Genomic DNA, 19,718 nt, shown 5'->3' with positions numbered 1-19,718 from the left:
GTGTAATTTGAATCAATTATAAGCGTGTATTGATTACCAATAATTAATGACTTGGTTGTTTGCAGTCAATGTTATTCTGCTGCTACAGTGCTACTATACTTGGCCATTTTATAAAAAAAATAGTGGTATTTGTTTTTACCTACGGCCAGAGACTTCATAGGTAAAAGTACTAGTTTGTAGGTAAATCCTATACAGACACACAATCCAACTGCAGGTAAAGATATTGTCCTTAGATAAAACATGTATAGACAGATAGCACACTGCCAATGTGGCCGTCGGTCAAGGTTCTCGCCACATATATCCACGAAAATTAGCATGTAGTGATGGTTTTTGCCCATCAGTACATGTCAAGTTTCTCGTAGTGTCAAGCATGTATAATGATGTTATTACTTATTAGATTGTGGTTATGATGTTATAAATTTGTTAGAAATTAGTGTAGCCCAAAATATGTTGTTTAGTGTCGAGGTTTACAGTTATCTTATTGATCCAGATTGAGCTATGTTGTGACATAAATAAAACAAATAAACTACATTGTTTTATACTTAATATGCACTATTCGAATTTGTTTAACGATTGTGTATAACATTAGATTTTATCCCTAAAAAAAAAACATTAGATTTTATGGATGATGGCATCAAGACCTACGTGGATAAAAAACATGAAACTGACCCCAAAACATTAGATTTTATGTCTTTGGTGTTTACCTACATCCGTCATTTGCGTGATCCATATAATACCCAAAACATTAGCATCTATGTGAACTTACCCCAAACTATCTATGTGCTTGTTGAAAATGAGTTATGTGTAGATGTGTTTGTAGATATGTACCGGAATATGAATGAATTTGCTAAATGAGTTATATGATATGAAAAGGAAACAGGTTTGTATGTCGTTTATGAGTGCTATATCTCTAGAAAAATAACATCAAGAATTCTTTAAAAATAAAGAGCAGCCAATCACAATGCACTATTTGCCACAATTCAAGGATGTGTGACTGAAAAATAGGAAATGAACAAATAAATCATGCAATTAAAACTTGCCAGATGTGTCTTGAAAAATTCCTGATACTATTTTTCTAGAGAAATAGCATTTTCCATCCTTTATTTAAAAATGGCTAATTCTAAACAATATAATATATGAATTAAATTCTACAGCGCTAAATAAGTCTTATGCGAACAAATAATAAATATAATGGTTAACTGTTTGATATTGTTAAGTATAAGTGTTTTGTCTTGTCTATTAAATAGGGACAATTGAGGAGCTATACCATGTCTCTATACTCTCAGGCAGTGGCGTAACCAGGACTCGAAGTCGGGGGTGAAAGCTATTTAACAGATACAATATATAGTCGATTGAAGTCGTCAACCACATTCGATAAAGCTCTAAAAAAAAAAAAACCACATTCGATAAAAAATAAGAAAAAATTCTCGTTAACTTAACTTAGTTGGTAAGAACATTGACAAAAAATGGTAAGAGTTCGAACATCAAACACCTTACTTATTCACCTTAAAAAAATGGATTTCTATACACTAAGTTACTTGAAAAAAAAAAAAAAAAAAAAACTAATACATAAATTAAAATACTCTTTAAGTTTATAATTATAAACCTCTTTTCTACTTTTTCTTTGTCTCTTAACATAATATTTTTTAAAAGGTCATGCTAACTAATGCTTCTAGGACATTAGTTAAGGAAGAAAAAAAAAGTTGCATTGAAAATAATAATTTTTACGCTTTTATAAGTTTTATTTTTATTTTTTAAGGATGCACTTTTAGAAGTTAGAATACATAAATTATAGAGTTAAATATGTTTTTAGTCCTTACATTTTGTGCTCCTTTGAAGAATAGTCCTTACATTTCAATAAATGTTTTAAAAATTCTCACATTTTATCTCCGTTATCAAAATTAGTCCCTGCTGTTAATTTTCTAACGGAATGTTGATGTGACAATTAGTAGGTCCCAATTATTTTAGGGTTAAATATGTTTTTGGTCCCGACATTTTGCTTGACTTTGAAGAATAATCCTTAATATTTTAGGGATTTAATTTATTCAAAAATCTTTTAAAAATAAAACAATTGATATCGGTAAAAGATTAACGAATATGAGGACTCTATTTCTATTGTTGATTTATCGGAGTACAATTTATAATAGGAGCAAAACCCTATAAATTAGTCTATCAAATTTGACATTAAAATCTTAATTTTGATTCATTGAGAAAAAAATCAATTTAAAAACTTACTCCCTCTTACCCAACATCTAACATAAATTTTTTAAATGGGATTCATTAATAAAAGTTTTATATTAAAAAAGTGTATATCCCATGTAAGATTAGGGTTTTAAATAAGACATGAGTCTTATTAAACTTAAAAAAAAAAAAAAAAAAAAAAAAAAAAAAAAAAAAAATCAATTTTGATACATTGAGAAAAAATCAATTAAAAAAATTAATATTAAAAAAGGGTACATCCTATATAAGATTAGGGTTTTAAATAAGATCTTGAGTCCTTAAAAAAAAAAATCCTCCCCCATATAAATATCTAGTAGATACCAAATCTTGAAAATTTGTGGAAATGTTAAAAGTTGGATACACCCCATTAAATATGTCCCTTGATAAAATTTGGCTTCATTGTTCCTAGATCGATGATATAACATCTTCCTCATGTTCCTACAACGTGGAAGTGGACCCTCTTATTATTTTGACAAAATTATATCAGCTAGTTTGTTTGTACTAGATAAATTATATCTCTATTAATAATAGCTATTATTAATGATCCTAAATTTTTATTTAGGCAATTATATAAAAACTATAGTGTTGAATTCGTACAAAGACATGCAGATGAGGTTATTTATAAGTTAATTAAGGCGGCCATATTATCAGTTGGTTTTCAAATTTTGGTCATGACATCAAATTGTATTGAACACATTTTAAGTAATAAAATGCTATAAGTTTTACCTCTTTAAAAAAATTATATCTCTACTATATAGATGATCAAGAATGAGTTGTGAAATCACATAAGAGATTAATATTTTAGTTAATTGTATATAGAGATTTTTTTTTTTTTATTAAGATTGAAAATGAGAAAAACATTTAATATTTCTAAAAACCGACAATTAAATATAATATATATCTAATGCTACAAATCATATATATAGTGCCTGCATTATTCAAAATTTCTGGCTCCGGAGACACTAAGATGACCCACTTGCAATGAAAAGAACAAACAAGAGGAACCACTTTCCTCTCCAAAAACGTTTGTGAAGATTTTAATAATGACAAATTATAAAACACCACATTGATGCCTTCTTGTTGGTTTATTCAGTTATCTATTTATTTTTCATTGATGTGATATGAGACCGATCCTTTTTTAAATATCATATGTCAAAAGAATATTATTTAAAAAGGACGTTGATAAACTAGAATAAGAATAAAATCAGAAGTAGATTCATGTTCGATACCATAATCTGCAAAATGTCACTTGCCTATTGTCAATTAGCAAGAAATGATAATTAAGAAGCAAAATAATTGTTATTTAAGCATCATCATGCAAGGGGCATAGATATCAGTAAGGAGTAAATCTTGTGGGAAACATGAGAGGATCAAACATTGGTTGCATTTATATCTATGTAAATTGTGTTAGATAATAGAATAATAGATGCTAAATGTTGCTTCTTCAATAAAAAAAAATAGATGCTAAATGTTGCATGGTTAGTGAACCTGTGCCTATTAGACCCTTTAGATGTTAAGTTCAGAATACATTATGTTTTACTATGTATTATTCTCATATATTATTGAAACCTATGCTATTAGACCCTTTAGATGTTATTCTCATACTATAAGACTCCAACATCATACTATAAGACTTGAGACACAGAAAATTCATGATCTTCAAGAAAACTCCAACATATATGGAGCTTAATAAAGGGTCAGTCAATGCACGGTCATAAGAAAACTCAAAAGATACACATTGTAATCCATTGTGTTGTGTGAACTGTTTGCAAAAGTGAGTATTTGTGTGATTTTCTTTAGCTTTACAACTAATTTGTTGGTCCCTCAAATATATTATTATTTTTTATTAATTTTGGTTCTCATTTTTAGGTTATTTTTATTGTATCTATAAATTTATTTAGGACGAGATAACACTTATTAAGCCATACTAAATATGTCATGTTATAAAAAAAATTCGAAAAAAATGTAATAGAACTGCCTACAAATTAAAGTCGCTAAAAACAAAAAGCATAAATATGTAAACAAACTTTGTCGTCGGATCTAGTTTTATGAGCTCATGTGGTTTCGACAATAGTTCTATTGGATCCTAGATCAGTTGCGTCGCAAAGTGAACTTTGGGTTCGTTTCATTCCTGGATTATGCGGTTCGCTTCGATCTAGATATGTTAGTTCGTTGATATCCTTCAAGATTGCCCTGTTTGCAAGATTTTAAGTTAGCTTTGTTTTAACTGTGTGTCTCGAAAGAGCATTGGCTATACGATCTAGATGCTTTCACGTTTCAACTTGACTCATGGTCGTTGATGCTTATTATTCAAAATGAGTTTTTGGTGATTGGACTTGTTTCTGTGATGGTGTTCGGATTCATTCGTTATTCTCAAGATCTGGGTCTGATGCTTGTCAATTCACACACCATATTTGTTTGGTAATTAGTCTTCGATCTCGTACGTGGGTTCACTGGATTGTGCAAGTGGTGTGTGGTTGTTTGTTCGGATTGAGATTTGTGGCTTATTTATTACCCCTTAGGGTTGTTATCCTATTACCCAATTGGGTAGTTTGGTTTTAGCTTTCACTATGTTAGGTATTATGTACCTTACTCTTTTGTACTTTTTTTTTTCTTTTATGTTAATCTACTTAGGGTGTCATATATTCATTTGCACCTCATTTACTTAAAAAAAAAAAAAAAAAAAAAAACAATGATCAAAGTTATTATCGAAATAATATATATGGTCAAACTCTATCACTTATTTTGGAACGAATTGAGTAACTTATAATTTGAGGATGGAGTATCATATAGAAGCATGAGTTTTTTTTTTTTTTTGGATCCAATATCACAATGGCTAATTCACCCTTAAGATGAATAAGGGGAAATTTCAAAGTTTGAACCAAAACTCTTATATATATAACGTGATATCTCTACCATCCAAAGTTATGTTCACGAAGACAATTAAAGATTAATTGTGTTATTATTTGGAAAGAAAAACCGACCAGTAACCTATTGATTCTTATTTGTCCCGCTAATCAAGCAATTTGTTTATACCTAATCAACAACCCCCATGTGCCATAGCCCTTCATAAAAGACAAATGCCCATATTTTCTTCCATAGTTCCATGTGTTCATTTCAAACCTGATTGGTTATGCTTGTTCCCTCAAGTCTAAACTTTTTATAACACAAGGTCGGCTTGTATAGTTTATTAATGCCTTCTAATTTGTCATTTTTAATGTTTTCATGTATTATATAAGTGCCTAACCACATAAACTTCTCTTACAAGTTCCTCTACTTTCAAATCATCCAAAAAGAGAAAGAAAAAAAAGGTGTTATTGAGAGATAGAGAAAAAGTAACTATGATGAAATTGAAGTCAAAGAGGTTTTGTAGGAGTATCTCCAAGCTTGGCATTGGAAACAAAGTAGTAGCATCCCCAAATATTGTAGAGGATTGTAGTGAAATCAAATGGGAACTTAGACCCGGTGGCATGCTTGTGCAGAAAAGAGAGAGCAAGAAAAGTGAGGAGATAATCACAATTAGAGTCTCAACTTTGTCAAAGTGGCATGACATTTCTATTGAAGCCACTTCCACTTTTGGTAAGTCTAATCCCACCCCACTACCACTTTCATTTGCAAATGACTTTAGTTTTGGTTACTAACCTCAACTTTTAAGAGTGATGTTGTTCTCACGTCCTTTGTTTCTTAGAAATATATGAAATGATCAAAAAATTTAACGGTAGTTAACTATCATTGGTTTTCTGTTTTGAAGTCAACGGTAGCTTTTTTTTCGTGAATTAGTATAAAATTACAAATTATAAATAATCTTCCAAGTTTGTATTTAACAAAAATTGTGAATAATGGTTAAGTTGGAGTTGTTAATGAGTATTCAATTTATCAACCAAAAAAGTACTATTACTTTTATGCATTATTAAAGAACTATAAAAATAACCCTTGAATATGTATTTGACAAAATTTATGAATGAATTTCAGGGGAATTGAAAATGGTTTTGTCATTGGTAACAAGTTTAGAGCCAAGAGAGCAAAGGCTTCTCTACAAAGGTAAAGAGAGGGATGACAATGAATTTCTTCACATGATTGGTGTTAGGGACAAAGACAAGGTTCTACTTCTAGAAGATCCAGCTATCAAGGAAATGAAGCTACTTGGTTTGGCAAGAGGACAACATATTAGAAATCCTTGTCCTACAATTTGTGTATAATATTAATATGAATTGTTTGATCTTGATCGGACAATCAGTAATATCTCAAATGTGTGAATGCTAGATTGGACCGCAGAAAATCTAAATTTATGATACACTCAAAGCTAATTTTTCAAACTCAATGATTAGTACTGACAAGAAAATAACAAAAGCGAAGCTAAGTTTAATGTGATATAATTATGTGCATTTCAACACTTTTGTTAATTTCATTTAGAATAAAGCAACTTAATTATTATTATCTAGTGGTTGGATCTTTGCTTGATTTAAAAATGTGTAAGCTAATGCATTACCATGTTATGTTGGAGTTTGTTAGTAATATAGAAGTGTTGATTCCTTTTGTATTACGCAAATTTTTATTTTATTTTGTTTTTTCAATGATGACTGTTGTGCTGTTATTCAATTATTATTATATAATTCCATGCGTGCACACTGATGCTTAAAAGGGGCAGAATATGTTTCAAAATTTATTTTCCTCTTTTTATAAGATAATTTCAAAAGCTTAAATTGGGTAGCAAAAAATAGTTTAATAGTAGTACGCATGCAGCTCTTACTTGGAAGCAACTTTAATGGAATTCAAGAGAATATTTTTCAGTTATTGGTGATGGACTTTGTATTTGGAAGCTGGACCAAATTGTAAAAGACCATGTACAAAAAAAGTTTGGTTTTTGTGTAAGACCCTCTGTAAATTTTTGAAGTTATTATTTTTTTAAATATATTCCTCATTAATACTAACTTTTTTTTAATATGAAAAATTAACATTCAATATATCTATAACAAAGGATAATTTAGTCATGATCATGCATATTTGTGACGTCTTTCTTTAATACTCGTGATTTTTGTTAGAAGGTCATATAAAAAAGGGAGATGGGATATTGTTATTCTCGACCGCTTAATCACGTTACATTCACAAACTAGGTCATTCTTAAATCTCATTGTATAAACATGCTTAGCACTAATCGATCAACATATTGTATCCCACCAATATATAATTTCAAATCCCACCTATCGGCGGAGAAGCTATCAATATTTTCATGAGGTGGCCACATATAAAGATTTTTTTTAAAACTAATCTAACTAGACAAGTAAAAAAAACTCACAATAAATATTACTTATATAAAATGTTCTTCATAAAATATACACTTGATTAAACAAGAACGAATTATACAAAAAATGGGGCAATAACATATTGTACCAAAAAACCACAGTAGAATAGCGGATTGTACAAAAAAACTACAACAAAAGAAATAAAAACTAATATAGTAGCTATTTGTGAAAATTGAACTCGACGACCTTTCAAAAACTCAAATTCATCCATAATTGCATCTGAGCTAAGTTGACTTGCAATGTCCTTTTCAATGTAAATAACCAAATTATTTGCATGAAAATCATCACTCATTTTGTTTGTTTATTTTGCCTTGAGATTTTTCATTGACGAGAAAGTTCTCTATGTTGTTGTGTGGAGACTGGGAGTACTATAAAAACAAGACGAATCAATTTATCAATTAAATGATAACGCTTTGACTTCCCCGATTATACTAATTTTTTGCATCAGAGAGCGTTGTTATATTTTGAAAAGACTGAGGTATATCATGAATGTAATGACTTAATTGCAACCTCAAATGAATTCTTTCTTGCTCAGTGAAATCGTAAGAATAGAAAGTCTCTGCTAACCTACAAATATAATTAATGTAATTCGAAGTTCCTATACAATAGGGTCAAATAATTCGAAGATCGACCAAAAACTAAATAAAGATGAAAAAAATCATCCCACTTAAAATAAAATTTAGAAAAACTAAATATATATTATAAGGGATAGCTAAATATAAATATATATCTACTCATTCAAAAAAATATTTTATTTTGGGGTAGCCATTGGGTACTCCTCCCTTGTGAAAGCATCCGCCCTGCCATCAATACAAATAAAAGTAGTACTCCATCCTAGCAAATACTTATAAGTCATTGATTGACAAATTAAAAGAGCTAAGTTTATTTACGGTATGTCATCTTATATAAATCTTAAAATGATATTGTACATCGTTAGTAAACAAACTTACCACATCATTTGTTCTATATATCATCTAATCTTAATATAAATCTTAAAATTTGATGAATATTAAGATGACTTGTTGTACATCATTTATAAACAAACTTGCATATCTTTTATTTGTTAATCAATAACCTATAAGAATATTTTTTTGAATAAACCCATAAGTATACTTGTTAGCATGCACGGGCTTCTGCTTCAATAACGAGGATGAGTAGAGAAAAAGTTGTCCACACGTTTCAACTATGGACTAGAGTGAATAGACGACAGATTTTTTACGTTTACACTTTTCCAATGTGGCCTAAAATAAATATGCAACATTTATCATGGGGTAGTTGACAAAACGTAGCAACCTATCTGCAAGATAGAAATTGTTTCCCGTTACTCTGGCCTCAAATTTTGTGTGATCAAAAGTAAAATAAAAAAAAAAATGTAGCATACTGTTAAGGGTCCTACATTAGATAGAAGATCGTCTAACAATATGTTTATAAATGAGGACAATCTTCACCTCACAAGCTGGTTTTGTGCGGTTGTGTTAGGTCCAACTATGATTTCTAAGAAGATATCAGAGCTTCTCCAAGATCTATTGGATCACCTGCTATCAGGTTTCCGCTATCAGATCACCCATCATTTATGTCTACGAACCAAGCTCATTTATGTCTACGAACCAAGCCCAATAGTGCTAGTCGTGATGGGCTGTGTTAAGAGTCTCACGTCAGATAGGAGATGACCTGATAATGTGTTTATAAGTGGGGGCAATCCTCACCTTACAAACAACAGTGGTAGATCATCATTCATCAATGTAAAACTTCGAGATGAAATTGAGTTTTGATCCAGTATTTGTCGTTGTAAAGATTTCTTATAGCTAATGAAAACTATACGATTAGTTTTATTTGAAGATAAGCAAAACCTCGTGACTCATAAACTTGTAAGATGGTCAAGGCTTTATGCTAGTTTTCAAATATTGGATTTAAGTCAAACTTGTATTAAAATATTCTTCTTCTTGAAATGAAACAATTAAGTTTGTCATTATAAAAAGATATGAGAAATGAAGGCCAAAATAGGATGTATTTTTTGTCAAATAATCTAACTAGACTCACACATTATAAGTATGAAGATTTGCATGACAAAGTAAGATATCTTCAATTGAGCTTTTTAAAACTAGATGGTCTTGTTCATTTCATGTAAATCTTTTATAATGTATGTCATAGAAATATTTTTAAAAGTAACATGACAAAAAAAGTCTTTAGACACATATTCTACAAAACATAATTAAATAGATCATAATATGTCAACAAGATCTAGTTCAATTGACAAAGTGCCAAAATTATTAGGTCATACGTCATGATTGATATTCAAATCCTAACACCTCTACTTTTTTGTGTGAGTTGGCTTTTTCATTTAGTCTATTTAAAAAAAATGATCATAATAGACTTAAGAGTCCACTCTTTAGACCAATATGGTTAAATCTTAAGAAAGATGAATAAAAATAAGATTTTAAAACATTACGAAAAAAACATTATAATAATATAAATAGGGGATATCTTTTGTAAAAATATCTAAAAGAACTAAAATGCAAAAATATAATATAAATTATACCAACATATTATTTATTAGTAAATAGTGAAAAAAATATATAAATAGCCAATGAATGTTGGTCCAGTTGTAAGGATTTGACTCATATTCGGCAGAATATGAGTTCAACTTCTGCTGTTGGAGTGGGAATATTTGATGCGTTGATTCGGGTGAGCTCTTGAAATTCAACTCACCTAAATTTTTGTATTTCAAAATAAAAGTATAGATAATATTTTTTGTCTTTCACTTATCATGTTATATGTAAGAAATTTTTACTAACCATTTGCTTAAGAGGTCCAAATCTCTTACATCTAATTTATTGTTGGTATTTTTTCGAATCCAATTACTTATTTAATCAATGGTTAGTATATATAGCCTTTTGATTATTGATATATAGATGCTAATCTATATAAATAATTTAGATCGAAAATTTAACAAGAGGTCCCACTTTGCTTTTAAAAAACGTTTGTGCAGAAAATATTGACAAATTATTAAGCAAATTGATTTCTTCTGATGCCTTCTTGTTGGTTTATTCAGTTATTTATTTTTCATTGATATGATAAGAGATGTTCATTACAAAATTCCTTTTAAAAATCATATCAAAAGAATATTATTTTAAAAGGTTATTGATGAACTAGAATAAGAATAAAATCATTAGTAGATTCATGTATAATATCATAATTTGAAACATGTCACCTGCCTTTTGTCAATTAGTAAGAAACGATAAGAAGCAAAATAATTGTTATTTGGAAGAAGAAATCCACAAAATCAACATAGGATATGTAATTTCCTAATAAAAAAACATAGGATATGTAATTATTTAGGCATCATGAGAGGGGTATATATCAATAAGGAGGAAATCTTTGTGGGACACATGAAGGATCAAACATTAGTTACATCTATCTATGTAAATTGCATCTGACAACCGTTGGAGAGATTGCATGGCTTCATTGTTCCTACAACTGTGGATATTATCATTTTGGCAAAATTAAATATACTTTTATTTAAATTGTTTGATCGTAGTAGAAAAGTATTATAAGGTATTTTTTTGTCTTACATAGATTCTAGGTCTCGTTATCCACACAATTACCCTTTTTATAATTATTGTGCTCGTTTTTTTTATTCTTTTTTTAACAGCAAACAAGAGAATTTAACGTGAAGTTGTGTTCTTGTAAAAAAAAATTGTGAAGTAGTGTTACTTCTCCAATGTGTATTTGTTCACATTTTAGGTTTAGAGTTAGCGAAATCGGGTGAAATAAAGGTGGTGCAAACAAATCAGAAACGATGAATGGCTAGTGCTAGTATAGTTATTCCCATTTTGATTTCATCCTAGAGAAATGATATTTGTACAATCATTTTATAATAACTTTTTGGACAACTCTCTTTCTCATACTTTTATTTCATAATGACTTTCATTTTCTTTGAACTTTTTTTTTAAACGACCAAATTGTTTCAAAGGCATATGCACAAGATGTACAAAGCTAACAAAAACACGTACAACAAAGGCATTGTATTGAAGCGGCATACCCAAAAAAAACCACCACAACCCCTCGGTCTACAACCAAAACACACCCGCAAAACCTAGAAAAACAGAACCACATTGGTGCAAAAAACAGGCCAGCCCCAGCTCCCTTTCCGCAAAACAAACATAACAACAACATAGAAAACAAGGGAAAACACAAACAGAGAGATCCATGTTGTTAAAAATAAAGCATTGTTGATACGTACGAGACAAATAAAACAAAACAACAACCCACCATTGCCAGAGGTTGTGATTTCTCATTTACAATATATCGTTAGTACTTATTTATTGTTGAAGCTTGTGTTGAGAACCTATGATGTATGAAGGTAATCCTTAGGTGGTTTTAATTGATTCCAGGGCTTAAGTTAATTTATCTTATAAGAGCAAATTGATAGACGTTAATGTTGTCGATTCTTTCATGATCCTCGCATCTTTATTTCTCAATTGTAAAGTGGGGTTCATTTCCTTCCCTTATCTAGGCATATGTCGTTCGACACTTTATTGGTTAGTTGAGATATTTTTTAAATCGATTCATTCGATTTAAAAAGTGTCTCTTCAATTTTTTGGATGCCTAAAGAGGAACTTTCAAGAGGGAGACGGATGCAACTTCTCACGATTCTAGCTTAGGTGAAGTTTAGCATGGGAAAGACTAATTTTTCCCACCATGGGAAAGTTAGTTTTTAACCATTAGATCAAACCAAGAACACATCCTTACCATACTCCCTCATCACTAGATTTTGTAATTTTATTATTTTAAAACCATTTTTTAAAAACAAAAAATATATTTCAAAATTAAAATAAACATTTAAAAATAAAAAATAAACTTAATTTTGGAAATTAATTTTCCAATTTTTTTTTGAGCAAGTTTTTTTCAAAAAACTTAATTAAATCTTCGAAAATCATAATTAAATTTTTTGAAAACAAGTTTATTTCAAAAAGTTTATTTATATTTTTTAAAATTTTGGAAAATTAATTTCCATATTTTTAAATTTATTTTTTATTTTTATATGTTTATTTTAATTTTGAAATATATTTTTTGTTTTTAAAAAATGGTTTTAAAATAATAAAATTACAAAATCTAGTGATGAGGGAGTATGGTAAGGATGTGTTCTTAGTTTGATCTAATGGTTAAAAACTAACTTTCCCATGGTGGGAAAAATTAGCCTTTCCCATGCTAAACTTCACCTCTAGCTTAATGTGCCAATGTAGGTTTGGCCCATATAGTACCTGAAATCAACTACAATTTCTTATGAATACTTGGTAAAAAAAATCTTGTGGATTCTGATTTGATATTCCGTAATAAAACCAATAATTTATTGTAGATAACTTTTTGATCTAATCAGTTCTAAAAATCTGAATTGACATTTATCAAAAAGAAAAAGAACATTTGATATGAATATTTTTTGGTTTTCACAATAATTTGATATGAATCTAATTTAGAATGTCGGTATGTACACTATTTGTTTGTTACAATTTCATGGCAGGTGCATCCATGAGGAACATAACATGTGAAAATCTGGTATGATATAACATGGATTTAACGATAACTTTAAAATGAACAATATCTGACGTTTGATTTAAGAAAGTGGACACAAGTCTAGTCTATTCCAACAAGAGTTCAATTGTCCTACATTAAGACATGACACTATCCAAATTCGTTAACAATTAAGTTTTATTCCACTAAATTAGCTCGATTTTATGGATCAAATTACGCTATAATGTTCTATCATAAACTATATTTAAATCTAATTCATTAACATGTAAGTATTTCATAATAGTCTTTCTTATAATTTTTCTAAGTCTTCGTCAACCTGCTCTTCTTCTGATATTTTCATTTTGTATATCATACTATTATAAGTTTTTAAATTGAAGTTATGGAAGTGAATTGACGAGGTAAAATTATAAGTTTATGTATGGATCAAGTACGACGTAAACAAATATATTAGGGACAAAAACAAATATCAAAATGATATACGCCATTTGCAATGAATGACTAAAAATTTACAATACATAAAGCTAGTCAAGTTTTACTTTTATTTTAGAAAACAGTATATGATTTTGTTGTTGTTGATATAGGAAGAATGGGTATTAAAAAAAATTGTTGAAGGAATAAATTTGTGTAAAATGTTTGTTAATTTATATATTTATCTCTATAATCATTAACATTATATGAGATTAAATTTATGGCAAATGGTTAAATGTAAGAATGAAATTGACATTAAATTGTTAAATGTAAGGACTAGAGGATATTCGGTGTGTCCTTGTAAGTAACACATTTCTACATTTTTTTAGGGTTTAGAGAACTTTTTCTCCGGTAAAATATGTCATTTTTGATTTATACTTTTTAGAAATTTTTGGTTTGGAATTTGTACCTGTAATTTTTTCTTCTTCCGAAATACCCCCTAATAAGGTATTTTCAGATTTTTTTTTTCTTCAGAATTTTCGTTTTTAAATGTCCTATTAGGGGGTATTCCAGAATATTCTTTTTACAAGGACGAATTCTAAACCTATATTTTTTGGGGGGTAAACCAGAAATGACCTATTTTACAGGGGAAAAACACTATTAACCTTATTTTTTACTATAGAAATACTAGAAACACTTATTTTCTAACACTCTTTTAAATACTCATTTTTCTTTTGAATCTTGTGTTGGTTCCACCATTTTACGTGAGATTCATTTTTAAAATATGGTACTCACATAAATTTAACTTAATATGAGAGTGGCCGTTAGAAAAATAACGTACATAACCCTCTTATTTTTACTAATATAATAAAAAAATCATATTTAATTTTTATTAATGAATAGTTTTTATTTTTATTTTTGTTACTACTCCCTTCACTCTTTATTATAAGAAAATTTTCAAAAAAAAAAAATTATTTGTAAGAAAATGACACAATTTTTAAGATGTAGTTATTGCTTAAAAAGACAGTTTTACCCTTCATTTAAGGTTTGCGTATATAATATTAATGGATGTCTTTAGGGTTTCACATCTTTCTATAAAGGTATATATGTAAAAATATTTAAAAATGCTATAACACTCAATTATTGTATTAGTTTCGATTTTTTTTTGTCTTGTTTTTCTTCTTATTAAGGTTCAGAAGGAGTAATAGATAATTAAAGATTGGGAAATATTTAAAGAGTTCCTTAAAGATTTAATGATTAAAGAAAAATGTTAATAAGTGCCCTAAGATCACTTATTAAGAAGTTAAAAAAATTATCTTGAGATTGTTGTATTCGACACATTAAAGTTTTAAAAAGTAACGTTTTCATCATAAAATTTATGAATCCTTAAAAAATGTCATTAAGACACTTGTTAAATTAGTATCATGCTAACTTGTGTGCTAAACGAACATGTTAAACAAGTAATAAAGTGAAACTTTGCTTTGAAAATCATACTCCCTCCGGTCATTATTATAAACAAAACTTAACTTTTTAGATACACTGAATAATTAATGTATCCGGTCTATAATAAAGACTAGATACATTGATTATTGAATGTAGTTAGAAAGTGAAGTTTTGTTTATAATAGTGATCGGATGGAGTACTATGTTAACTTTTAACAAGTTGGATGCACGACTTTTGATATACATTTCTATAATGAGTTCCATAACATGTGTCATCGAGGGTACACACGTTAGCATTTGCCTTCAAATTATAGTCTTTCTGTTCTTTTTTAATTGTCACATTTTTGACTCTTTGCACAAATCAAGACAACAAATATTAATCATTTAATATCTCATTTCATATATTTTTATCTCTACAATAAATATCTAAGAGTAATATAAATAAAACAACATTTATTGATTCATTGGACTTAGAAAATAACATTTAATTAGAAACAAAAATGACAATTACTCCCTACGTCCCATTTTAAATGATACGGTTGACTCTGTTACGTATACAATGCACAAATTAAACTTAAATATCTTTACTAATTTATTAAAAAAATTGATATTTTAAAAATATTCTTCAAGACGAATCCAACAACATCTTATATGTTATATTTTGTCTTTATATACTCCATCCGTTCCTTTGTAAGTGTCTCTTTTGGAGATTTTTTTTTTTTAACTGTCACTTTCAAAGTTCAAAGCAACATTAAATATTGTTTTACCAATATTATCCTTAGTTATTTATTGCGAAGAGATAAATATATGAAATGAGATGTTAAATAAATAAGGTCATTATAGTAAAAGTATAACTTATTGCATCAAAAATAGTAATAATTATTGATTGTCTTGATTTATATAAAATGTCAAAAAGTGATTATTAAAAAGGAACGAAAATAGTAGTAAAAAAATAAAGTCAAAGCATGTTATATGAACATTATATATTTTCAAACTAGGTCGTTTAAAATAGGACGGAGGAGTATAAAACAACAGATAGGGTAAAAGTGAAACTATAATTATTTTGAAATGGAGGGACAAGGAAGTGGTTACATAAGTTTTCCTTGAAACTCTAACATACTAATTGTTTTGACTCAAAAGACCAATAACCTAATTGTTTTGACTCAAACGACCAATAACATATTGATCATATTAATGTTTGTGCCGGTAATCAAGCAATTTGTTTATACCTAAGCACCAACTCCCCATGTGCCATAGCCCTTCCCAAGATCAACATAAAAGACAAATACCCATATTTTCTTCCATGTGTTCCTTTAAACCTGATTGGTTATGCTGTTTCCTCAAGTCTAACTTTTTTGTAACACAAGGTCGGCTTGTATTTTATTCATGCCTTCTAATTTGTCATTTTTCATACTTTTTTTAATCAATTTATTTATAATTTTCCACATTTCATAATACTTTCTAGTAGTATATAAGTGCCTAACCACATAGACTCTCTTACTAGTTTCTCTACTTTCAATTCTTTCAAAGAAAACATAAAGGTTTTATTGTGAGAGAAAGAAAAGGAAAATAAGATGATGAAGTTGAGGTCAAAGAGGTTTTGTAGAAGCATATCTAAACTTGGCTTTGGAAACAAAGTAGTAGCATCTCCAATTGAGAAGGATTGTAGTGAAAATAGTGAAATCGAATGGGAACTTAGGCCTGGTGGCATGCTTGTACAAAAAAGAGAGGGTAACAAAAGTGTTGGGGAGATAATCACAATTAGAGTCTCAACTATGTCAAAGTGGCATGACATTTCTATTGAAGAAACTTCAACTTTTGGTAAGTCTAATCCAACCTTTCATTTGTATTCATTGCCTTTTGTTTCCGGTTCAAACTATTTTTTTTGTTTAAATGAACAATTATAATTAGGTAAATATAAGAAAAATAAGTTTTACTTTTTGTACATTAGCATAAAATATGGTCAAAGTGTTTTATTAACAAAATTTGTTAGCAAGTAGTTACCTCCTAACCGAACATTGAAATATTTACTCTCCATTTTTAAGAGTTACTGGATTAAACAAATTCGGAGTGAATAATAACTTTGGTTGGTTACAAACCAAAATTTTTATTTATATTTTTGAACCACTTCAATTAATTATCTATGAACCAAAAAAATCTTGCATTTGTGCATTATTATTATCAACCATAAAAATAACTTTGAAGTTTGTATTTATCAAAATTTTGAATGAATTTCAGGTGAATTGAAGATGGTTTTGTCACTTGTAACAAGTTTGGAGCCAAGAGAGCAGAGGCTTCTCTACAAAGGTAAAGAGAGGGATGACAATGAATTTCTTCACATGATTGGTGTTAGGGACAAAGACAAGGTTCTTCTTCTAGAAGATCCAGCTATCAAGGAAATGAAGCTACTTGGTTTGGCAAGAGGACAATCTATTAACAATCCTTGTTACACAATCAGAGTATAATATGAATCGTCTGATCTTAATTAAATCGTCACAATATCTCAAATATGTGAATAATCGATCTATTAACCGGATGAAATCCAAATTCATGATACAATCAAGCTAATTCCTCAAACTCTTGATTAGTATTTGTGCTAACAAGGAAAAAAGTGAAGTGAAGTCTAATTAATTTGATGTAATGTATCTTTCTTCACTTTTTGTTTAGAATATAGGAACTTAATTATTACTATGTGTACTTATCTAGTTGTTGGACATTTGGTTGATTTTAATATGTGTTAGATGATGCAAACCCATGTTATGTTGAAGTGTTTGCTTTATTATTAATAGATGTGTGTTGATTCCTTTTGTATTGTACAAATTTTTATTTTATTTTTATGTTATGGTTTTTGTCTTGTTATTCAATTATTATATAAACCCATACGTGCACGCCGACGCTTAAAAAGATTTATTATGGTTGAGACAGCATCTCATAAAAAGGGGCAAATTATGTTTTGAACTTTGTTAGTGCTCTTTATGAGCTCAAAGTGGGAAACCAAAAAGGTATAATGGCAGGCATCAAGTTTCTTACTTGGAAGCAAATATTAAGGATTAATTAAACTTCCGGTCCCTTAACTTAATTCTCTTTTTAAAATTGATTCTATAATTCTTAAAATCATCAATTTGATCTTTTATCTTTGTTTTCTTCTGCAATTTGATCCAATTTTAATAATTTTAATCCTCTAAAAAAAATGGATTACGAAGATTTATCAGATTTTATAGTGTATCTCCAACATCTAATTTTTTACTTTATTCATCTTTTTCCTCCATCTTCATCTTCATTCAACCTTCAGCATCTTCATAAAATAAAATAAAAAAACACAATTTTTTTCTTTTAAAAATTATTCATTCCACATATTTTTGTGCTCCTCGTTTTTTCAATATCAATCTTCATACAAACAATCAAAACTAAAAAAAAACACAATTTAAATTCAAATCAACACAGAAAACAAAAAAACGCAATCATTTTAATTTTAATTGGAAGGAAAAAAAAAACAGAAACGCACATCCACATCCATAAAAAGTTGAATCCAAAAACTCAATTATCCTCACACTCAATGCTCCAGAATTAATTTTGCAATAGTAAAAATGCAAGAAAACGAATATGAAGGAAAAAAGTAGCTTTAAATAAAAACAATTTTCAGAAATTAAACACAACTAATCATGGGGTTTAACCCAGAAATATGAGGAAGCAGTTTTGTCTGGTTTCTTTAATCCATAAAAGTTAGTGGGTTTAAACTCCACTTTTCCCTTTTAATCAATGAAGTAAATATAAACAGTGTGAGTAAGAAGAAGAGGTCAGATCTTCCCATAACCATTCAATTCCAAATCACAACACACCAACAAATTTCTCTTTCTCTCTCTTGCATCGGTTCTTTCTCTCTCCTCTATTCCCAGTCCCTCTTGATACATAAACCCAGCTTCACGCCCAAACTGCTTTTTTTTTTTTTTTTTTTTGCGGAGGTCGAAGCTTAGTCGGAAACTGAATCGGACGTGATCAAGTTCGATTTGGATCTTCATCTCGCCGGATTTTTTCGTCGGAATCGTGCTTCACGCGGCGTCCCTTGTGGTAACATTGAGAAAGAGAGAGCATTGTATGTGAGTTTGCGATTTGGGGTCTGGGTCTGATTTTGCTATGAATTTTGGGCAAATCAAAATGTAATTGGTTTTATGTTGCTGGGTTTCGCTAGCCAAGCCAAATTTTAAAGAAATTCAAAATCTTAACAAGGTGAATTTGCTATGAAATTGGTTTTATGTTGCTGGAATTTTGTTTTGTTCTACAATTTTTTGGTTCTCGTAATGAAAATGAAGTTTTTTTTAATTTTAAATTTCTGAATTTCTGGGTTCTAAGATGATGAAGGTGAGGTTGAAGATTACGAAGAAGATGAAGAAAGGGAAAAAGGTTTAGTTGTTGAGATTTGAAATGTTGGATGAAAAAAAATTAGGTGTTGGTGATACACTGTGAAATCTGGTAGATCTCCATAATCTAACGGTCTTTTTTTTTTAGGGGATTGAAATTATCAAAATTGGTTTAAATTGCGGACGAAAACAAAGATAAAGGACCAAATTGATGATTTTAAAAGTTATGGGACCAATTTGACAAAAAGAATTAAATTAAGGGACCGGGAGTTCAATTAAGCCAAATATTAATCACTCAATCTAGAAGCATTTTGTTTATCTTCTTTCTTTCTTCTTGCGAACGAATGTCTTATAGGCACTCTTTAATGACTTTTAATTAAGAAATTATTTAATAAATGCATAAATTTCTATAAAAACTTATTATTTAAAATTAGAAATACCGTTATCCTTGACCT

The 19,718-nt window shown here is 29.1% G+C and overlaps 2 protein-coding genes across 2 annotated transcripts; both read left to right on the top strand.

Annotated features, from left to right (window-relative positions):
* The first annotated feature begins 5,325 nt into the window (after nt 1-5,325).
* Nucleotides 5,326-6,536, top strand: LOC11416866 (BAG family molecular chaperone regulator 2). Its single transcript, XM_003618746.4, has 2 exons — nt 5,326-5,799; nt 6,193-6,536. The coding sequence occupies exons 1-2, from the start codon at nt 5,562-5,564 to the stop codon at nt 6,417-6,419; spliced, it is 465 nt and encodes a 154-aa protein (XP_003618794.1). The 5' UTR covers nt 5,326-5,561; the 3' UTR covers nt 6,420-6,536.
* Nucleotides 6,537-16,357: 9,821 nt separating this feature from the next.
* LOC11416009 (BAG family molecular chaperone regulator 2) lies at nt 16,358-17,769 on the top strand. Its single transcript, XM_003618744.4, has 2 exons — nt 16,358-16,726; nt 17,144-17,769. Exons 1-2 carry the CDS (start codon nt 16,480-16,482, stop codon nt 17,368-17,370), a joined length of 474 nt encoding a protein of 157 aa, XP_003618792.1. The 5' UTR covers nt 16,358-16,479; the 3' UTR covers nt 17,371-17,769.
* The last annotated feature ends 1,949 nt before the right edge of the window (nt 17,770-19,718 follow it).

Source organism: Medicago truncatula, chromosome 6, assembly GCF_003473485.1.
Source record: "Medicago truncatula cultivar Jemalong A17 chromosome 6, MtrunA17r5.0-ANR, whole genome shotgun sequence".
NCBI lineage: Eukaryota > Viridiplantae > Streptophyta > Magnoliopsida > Fabales > Fabaceae > Medicago > Medicago truncatula.
Note: the sequence above shows the minus strand (reverse complement) of the source record. Positions and strands in the feature narration are given on the sequence as shown.

Coding starts and splice junctions, on each gene's coding strand:
- LOC11416009 (XM_003618744.4), top strand. CDS start 16,480: ATGATGAAGTTGAGGTCAAAGAGGTTTTGTAGAAGCATATCTAAACTT. Junction 16,727..17,143: donor TGAAGAAACTTCAACTTTTG/GTAAGTCTAATC, acceptor AATGAATTTCAG/GTGAATTGAAGATGGTTTTG.
- LOC11416866 (XM_003618746.4), top strand. CDS start 5,562: ATGATGAAATTGAAGTCAAAGAGGTTTTGTAGGAGTATCTCCAAGCTT. Junction 5,800..6,192: donor TGAAGCCACTTCCACTTTTG/GTAAGTCTAATC, acceptor AATGAATTTCAG/GGGAATTGAAAATGGTTTTG.